Source organism: Cephus cinctus, unplaced genomic scaffold, assembly GCF_000341935.2.
Source record: "Cephus cinctus unplaced genomic scaffold, Ccin1 Ccin1_scaffold0401, whole genome shotgun sequence".
Taxonomy (NCBI): domain Eukaryota; kingdom Metazoa; phylum Arthropoda; class Insecta; order Hymenoptera; family Cephidae; genus Cephus; species Cephus cinctus.
In genome coordinates, this window is record NW_014333085.1 from 1,098,240 (window position 1) to 1,106,409 (window position 8,170).

General features: G+C 47.5%; 1 protein-coding gene across 11 annotated transcripts in view; it reads left to right on the forward strand.

Annotated features, from left to right (window-relative positions):
• LOC107267421 (protein eva-1 homolog C) overlaps positions 1-8,170 on the forward strand; it is a 106,365-nt gene that overhangs the window by 39,498 nt on the left and 58,697 nt on the right. Inside the window, exon 1 of one of the 11 annotated variants that reach the window (XM_025084625.1) lies at positions 4,962-6,030. The exons of 6 other annotated variants lie outside the window; for them this stretch is intronic. In XM_025084625.1, coding sequence (XP_024940393.1) covers positions 5,832-6,030 — 199 coding nt within the window. In that variant the 5' untranslated portion in view covers positions 4,962-5,831. Of the gene's footprint in view, positions 1-4,961; positions 6,031-8,170 lie in introns of those variants that run through there. 4 more of the 11 variants (XM_025084622.1, XM_025084629.1, XM_025084621.1 and 1 more) reach the window with 4 other exon arrangements.

The following is an 8,170-nucleotide window of genomic DNA, read 5'->3' on the forward strand; positions in this document are numbered from 1 at the left end:
CTATAGGGTTATCCGCCCCTGGAGTTAACGCGATACACTGGCAGCCGCTTCTGATTCTCTTTGTATTTTTTTTTCTTTTTCTTTTTTATAAGGCAGATCATACGCCGGCTACCTCCGCACTTCATTTATCTTTATTTCTTTGCTCTTGGATTTATCCCCACTCCTTTTTTTTTATTCTCGTTTCCGTATACACGTAGAGTTTTTATTTTTATTTGATTCTTTATTTTTTTTTTATCATGTTTCCTACTGCTTTGCTTCCTTCTTTCTATTTCTTCGAACTTTCATTTTCCCGAGGCAGTTCCGCTTCTTCCGCTATGGAAGCGACGACTCTGCTTTCCCCGAATCTGAAATTCCGTCCATATGCTATATATGCCATATACGCCATATACGCCATATACGCCATATACCGTAGACCTCCGATACACGAAATACTCGCATTGTTTGTTCCGTCGGCGAAACAAACAGCGGACACTCGATAGCGAGATTTCAGAAATAAGAAACAAGTATAAAGACTATCCAGTCCCATGTATTTGCACTGCAGTTGGGTTTACTTCTGTTCAGCGCCTCGATTCAGGACGTACAGTCCTGGCAGAAATTCGGTCCGAAGGATGCTGCAGTTATCAGATACACGTTATACAGGTGTCTGAAGTGGGCGAAGGAGAATTTTTCAGAATTTTTGAAATTACAAAAAAAAAAGGATTTACAGGCAGACGCCTCGCAGAAAAATTAGAGAAAAAAATAGAATGACAATTTATAATGAAATTGTACGAAATATACCTCGTGTCTCAGAATTACATATCGATCCTTAGAAACTTAATCCACAAGTAATGAGCTCTTCTTTACTCTGGCTAAGCCCAGCATTATCCGTGTCTACGAGATACTTTGTTCTTATAGCGATATTGTAGTTGATCGCGGTCATAACTGCAACGCGGCAGATGCAGCATCCCACTGGAACGATGCACTCGGACTCCTGCATCAACGCAGCATCGTAATCTTACTGAACATCGATTACAGGCAACGCAGGCGATAGGTTTGATTTCCTTGAAAGGTCGCGCTTTATAAATTTATAGTCTGGTCCATGAGGAGGCTGCACCGGGGCAGATCGTCAAAAGCTATAAAACTGTCGTTGCTCTATGAAATTGTCGTTCGAGAGGTCCATTCGTTAAGCCAAGCACAGGAGGCGATCCTATCCAGTAGCAAGTGGCTGGGAGGAAGCTGTGGATGAAGCCGTAAACGCGATAAAGACCAGTAGGGAGCCGCTGGCTGCAGGCGCAGCATCCGCGTTCAGGAGATCACCGGGAATTTTCTTCATAGAGAATTTTCTTTCCGACGATCCGTTTTCATGTAACGAAAATTCGATTATCACTGCGAAGCAATATTTTATTTCTACCCCGTCAATTCCGTTTTTGATTTTACCCAAAATTTCTACTTGGGTCCAGCCTTGCCGCTATCGATCTCTCGACCGGAGATGAATTTACCGCGTGCCGTCTATACCTACCTAGTTCCGATGGCTTGAGGGGGCGACGGGGAGATGAGGGAAAATTTTTTTTTTTGGCATTGAAAAAAAAACCGAAAACGTGTTTCTGACGTTAGTCGCTGATGTAAGTTAAATACGAGCGTCGACCAAAGTCCGGCTCCATGGAGCGAACGCGTAATGAGAGTTCTTCGAGGTGGGACGATTTCGGTCCAGGCGGACAGGCAAGATAAAGTTGTGAGAAAAGAGCCTTGGATATATATCTCAGATAATTTGGTAGCGTTCTCCCGTACACTGGCAAAGGAGGTTCCTCATATCCCCTGTGATTACGTCACTGACGGATGTGACTCATTTCTCAGGAAAACCCGCGTGCTCGCTTATGAAACTTTTCTTTGCATAGACGGCGTTATCGGCCGAAACTTTGGTTCTTCCGTTTGCCAGCGCCGCACCGCGAGCGCCAAGTGGCCGTGGAAGCTCTCGGGCACGTTCTGCATTCGCATCTGTCAAGGGACATAAACAATTTGAGATAAAAAGGCTCCGAGGAAGAATTTCGAGTTGGGAATAACTTTTTTTTTCCCTTCATTTTGACCTATTACGCTCTTAATGAAAATTTCTAAATTATTCCCAATTATCATAACTCGAGCGATCTCGGCTGGTTTCCGTGCGCTCGGATATCCCTCGAGTTACGTGAGCAGTTGCAGCGTAATTGCAGCTTAAGCTTATGGTCCTGTTAATGCTGGGATATAACGTATTACTTACGTATGTCCCGTATAGGTTCATGCATTATGCATACCGATGAAGTCTCCCTTCCTTTTTCACTGTCCTTGTACGTTATTCTAGACTTTATATCCCTCTTGCCTTTGGCCTCTCCCCCTTTTACTTCCTACGTCTCCTCTTCCTGATATCGTAATCCCACCGTTTACTCCATTCCGGCATTTCATCCAGCAATTCCCTTTGAGAACGTCCAACCCAGCACGCGTGAGGCGCGTCTACCGATTACGAAGGAATGCGCAGCATCCGGAAGACACGTGACACGTGCTGACCATACTGGACCCATTCGAGGGCGCAAGGCACTTGGAGTTATGACCCGACACTCCGAGAACCGTCCGTTGGACTTTGGGTCTTGACCGACGACCTGGGTCCTTTGACTGTTCCTTGTCTCAGGGACGGGATGGGCGGCGACCAGAAGCTTCGAGGGTCAACAGATTTGTCAAATATTGTAAGATTTAAGTAAATTCTTGGGTACTGTATTTTTTGGTTAAACTGAGGATTTTGAAATTTTTCTTATTCAATGCCTATAGTTGCTTGGCTGGGTACCTTGTACCCTTGACCTCGTACTCTCCCACTCACGGATCGTAAACGAGGATCAAGACTTTTTCATGTAAATCGATTACCCGATCATCAACCTATAATGGATGCTTGATTGAGTTAATAATGTATTTTTGATTAACCCAAAGCGCGCAGGATGCTCCCGTAGAGTCCTAAGTCGTTTCTTACGGAGGGTGCAGGGGTGCAGGGGGGGGGGGCGGTTGACGGCTAAAAGAAGATCAGGGCTGATGTGAAAAAAGTACGTGTTACCTCCGTGGCGAAAGGCGAGTCTCCACTGTGGCTTAATGCCGTATCTTGACCTGGGATCGTATAACCTGCAGTAAATGCAGGCCGTAAGTAGATATACGCATCTAAACATAAAGGCCCACGGTTCCCGTAAAGCGACACATGTCAGCCACACGTTACGGGCCGCGGGGGAGGACTTTCAGGATTTATGGAAAAGCCCGTAATTCTACAAATTTTCTTGTCGCCCCCCTCCGTCCTAGTGGCAGAGGTAGAGGCAGGCTGTGCGTGGGTGCGGAAGGGTATGAAAACTGAGAGAGCGAGGAAGAGAGCGGAAGGGGCGGATTTCGAAAGGGAATGAGTCGGCATTGTGTTCCGTTGGTTACGCTTTTTTATTACGGGCTCAGATGTTCCCGTCCCGAAACTCGCAGGTTCCGTCCGTCCCAGAAGGGTCAACCAAAAAGCCTCGATCTCACTCGTTAGCCATTTGCCACTGTCGGAGAATTTACTACAAACGAGAAGTCGTATCGCGCCGTCGCTTCTGGCCTTTGTGACGATTGAAAGAAGCTCTGTGAAATTTTCAAAGTCTCTAACGAAAACTTTTTACCCGTTTTCAAATCACGCGACACGTGACTCTTTATCGCGCCGTTTAGTTTCCCGCTCGTTCGCTGCTCTCGCGAGGAATCGAAAACGGCTGGAAAAAATGTTAGCAGCCGACGCTGGGAAACACGTTGGAATGTTCCTTTTGTTCCGAGGTCGATGAATATTCACGACTGATCGAAGGTTCGATAGCATTTCGCGCGAAATCCAAGGAACTTTGGTAAAGGTGCGACCCTCGTGCCACGCAGTCTTAAATTCTTATGTACGTTATTCGGAATAATGTGTTATTTGAATTTACTATAAATGCCCCTCCGCTCCCCCGCTCGGCAGGGTTAAGGTAAATTTCCGAATTTCAAATGCCGCTTCCAACGTTGAGACGTGAATGGATTTGAGAATCGAACCCGCGAGAAAATTTGAGAAATTGACTGAGGGTGTTTCGAACCCCTTGAGTCACTCATGTCGATGTAAAAAGATATCAGGCTCGCACGCGTTCATAGAAAAAGTTTTAGTCAAAGCTGAAGTTGCCGCTGAGCGACGGAGTAATCCGAATTCCACTTTGTGACATTCTTCGCTCGGCTGTTTTTCGTAAAAATCATCGTTCTACGTGCTCGAGGAATCAATCGATTTTCTGCCGTCCCGATGCGAGTATATCCTTGTGGCCAGGACCCGTCTTTTCCCTTGAGAGAATTTTCTTGCGGATTATGATAGCCCAGAGGAGGAAAAAAAAGGGAAGCATGAAGTAACGTACGTGGCTGACATGCTGGCCACCAGAATCTGTGGTCTCTGGTCGCCATACGCTTTCACGTAAACAATAGAGTCTGGGAACGAAACGAGTAGTCCGAGGTCTGAGCGAAAAGCCTCTTCGACGTAACCCTCGTCTCTGTTACCGACGTCAGCACCACCAACACCAGCGCCCTCGATGTCGGACGGCGAGCTGTGGTACCGACGGCGCCATTGCCGTCACCCCATAACGCGACTAAAGTCTTAAAAACAAAAGTGCAGCCGGTCGCTCGGTGGACGCTGTGAAAGTTCCCTCTGAAAAAGTCATGTATTAAAGACTGCTACAAGCGCGGCCTTTGTTTCGGCCGAGTCCCTGCGGTTCGCTGCTGTTGTGTCTGGCGCAGCGGGGCGCCTCGAGGGGGGCTGAGGGGGGGCAGAGGCAGAGCGTAGACTCTGTGTACGGTCGAACAATGCTGTCGCGCAGAACTCGCCTCCTGGGGAATTCTCCCTTGTATCGGTTAGCCTGAACTAAAACGTTTCAGCCCGAGACAATTGTTTCGGCATCGTCGTGCGATCCAGTGACGTCAAATTCAGACTGGGAAAGTGTTAGATATGCCTTGCTGGCTGCCATGTCTCCCCTTTGAATTTTGTGCGCGAGTTCGGTGTTGTGAAACGTGTCATAGTGGAAAATTACCGCTTGGCCTGTGTCTTCCGTGCAGCTATTGCTCGTGAATAGTGAATCGGAGATAGGAGCAAGGATACGAAATACATTTGTGAAAAAGAAGTGACTGGAAATTTATACCTTTATACAAGCAAGACTGAGTTTGGTGGCGTCGCTCGATCGAGGTTAAACAATTCGTGGCTTCGTCTCGGATGTTTTATATATATAACGGAAAGGATTGAAAGGCATCCAGAAGATTTTCCCGTTAGCCACCTGTCATCCTTCGAACCTCAGGGAATCCGTAGGAAGTGTATATACTGCAACCGTATATCCTGAAATCGGTTTCTCGTCGGCGCCGGTGAGGAAACGTGAAAAGAAAAATAATTTTCTTTTCGACGCGTTCCCAGAAGTGGCGGACAAGCCGACAGCCCCACTAGTCGAAACAATTTAATCCTTTGCTAAGCAAACAGCGTTTGTGTCTCTTCTCGTGGGATGGCACTCTCGCGAGGAACGTGGGGGAAGGAGAGAGACCGTCTAGGAAGATGTTGTGACTTGCGGCTGGATGTAACTCAGCTTTCGTATTCCAAGAAAGATCTCGTTGGAAGACGCCATCTGCCGTCGGCGTGAGCGTAGCCTCTTTCGAGCGCGTGTTCTGCGTGCCGAAGTACCGGAGTGCGTCCACCGGTACAGGAGAACGAGACTATAAACTAAAGAACCCGCTGGCTGAAGGAGGCGACGACAGTGACGTCCACGAGGACGGAGGACGTCTAACCGTCAACATGCCATAGCTGCCCGGATCCACTTGCCCGTCGATCGGTGAACCCAATGTTTGTTCTTGAATTGGACTTGAATTTGACAGTTCAAAATACGCTGCGCTCGAGACGTCGAAGCTTCCCGAATGTCCGGAAGCACGCGGGAAGAATCCTGGTCGTCCGAATGACGCAACTACTGGTGCGCACGGGGATTTTGACCTGTCTCTCTTGTGCAAGAAACTCTGGAGAATGTGTCGGACTGACTATACTAGGCAAGTTGTCCATCCGTTATTCCGTAATGGCAGGGAAGACAGGTTTATTTTCTTCATAATCGGTGGGAAACCTAGCGGTCGCAGGAGTTACGGGTATCCGTATCTCTCTTTCCAATCTGTATTTGTGACTCGGCGACTGTGCGGGAGCCCCGACGGGGGTTTCGTGGCTGTGATAAAAAGTTGTTCTCTCTTAACTGGATTTCGGAGATAAGACACGTCTCGTGGAACCGGGTTAACTCGTAACTGTCACAACAGCGCGTTAAGGACAGCCCGTCGACGTTGTCTCGTCCTCGCCGCAGACGTCAACTTATTTCCCAGCCGCACGTGCGCGCGCTTCGTGTCTACCGACTGTGCTTATACATATCGTTTCTTATATTTTTCATACATTTCTCTCGCCTTTTACCTTGTACTCTGTCCATTCGCTCGAAACCTCTAGTCGCGCTTCGATATTATATCTCGTCTACGTATGGATTCTTGGATTTTTTGTTTCCTCCTTGGGAAGACACCTGGCCAACTTGGGTGGACGAATTCAGCAGCGAAACTTGGAATGTTAGCAATACCATTCGAGCTGTTTGCCTGGGCGGGGCGAAGGGGGGAGCGAGATACAATCTTCCTTGAATTGCATCCGAGCTTTCGGAGCGTCCGCGATATTTTGAGAAAGGGAATAAGAGTAAGCCATAGGTGTAACTGTTTTCCTTCGTCCTCGGGTGGACGCTGAACAGTCTATAGTCCGTACGTGGGATCGTCCACCGGAAAGAGGTCGGCCAAACATCTGAATATCACACCGTCAATCCAATAGAGGATGTTTAGGTGATCTATTTCCATGAGATAATCACATCAAGGTGGACCACCCAGTTCGATACGGATTTTCCCGGCTCTCTCAACCGTATTGTCCCATTTGTTCGTCTTCGAGATTGGATAGCTCTGAATTCGTTTTTCCAAAAATTTATATTTTCCAAAATTTTTTTTTTTTAATTAATTTTTGTAAACGCACCAGCTAATACCGAGCCATAACTCTCGCATTACGTGAGCTATACAAAGTCATGAGAGAAAAAATCAGTTCTCTCGGGTTATATGGTAGGTTCATAAATTTCTTGTTGACTAACGTAATCGTATAGTCCGATGACGTAGATGGTGGTACGAGGGCGATAGGGGGGGCGGAAGGGCGGTTAATATAGGGTGCGCGGGTGTAGCGAGGGGAGGGTACGGCCACTGCGGACAGTCCTTAAGTCGGCACGCTCGTAAAGTGGCAAAAGGGGTCTGGACAATGGGAGGGCCTACTCGAGGGCGTGATAACGAAATGTACGGGCCATAACGTAACGTAACTTTTCCCTTCGATAAACCCTCGTTAATTACCGTAGGAGGACTCGTTATCTCTCGGGGCAAAAATGTCTCTGCTCTCGTGAAAGAAAAATCACTTGCGCACGTCGCCTTTTTAATAGGAATTATATCTAGGGATATTTTTTTTTGTCAGCGTCGACGCTCGTTTAATTTTTTTTTTTCTATTTTTTATTTTCAACCGATAACACCGTCGCACCCAATTATTAGGGCCTCCAAGTCCGCTCGGTAACTGCGGTCGAGGCTTCGCCCTAGATCGGACGTAGTCGATCGCCTCCCGATGTGAAAAGGGCCCAAGGCCTTTATTATAGGATATGTGGCAATACCGTTTACTTCGCAGAGGCGTACGCTTCTACGCGTGATGTGAAACCTTTGGAAGTAGCTGCCTCGCTGCGGGGACTGCCTTCAGGTCGACGAATATCGCGTCGACGAGGCGTCCGACGAAAATTCGTTTCCATCGAGCGAACCTATTCGAGAACTTTCGAAATCTTCGAGCTCCTTGTAAATACGCCTTGACCGAAATATGGTCGAGACCGAATTTGAAGGGGCTACAAACAATTTTACACGACTGCCTTGACCATAGTCGGTGCGCGTCGAATCGGCCGAAGGGCCTTAAGCTATGAAATAGGAATTCGCGTGGGTGTTTCCATATCTGTGTTTCTTACTGTTGGTAGGCCTGCGGCTGTGAACGTCCGTCCCCCTTTCTTCTTGGGATATATTTTCGCCACGTAGACTCGGGAGTTTCGTAAGGCGATGTAAAGTTGTGGAATAGTTGGTAAAAAAAAAAAAAAAAAAAAAAAAA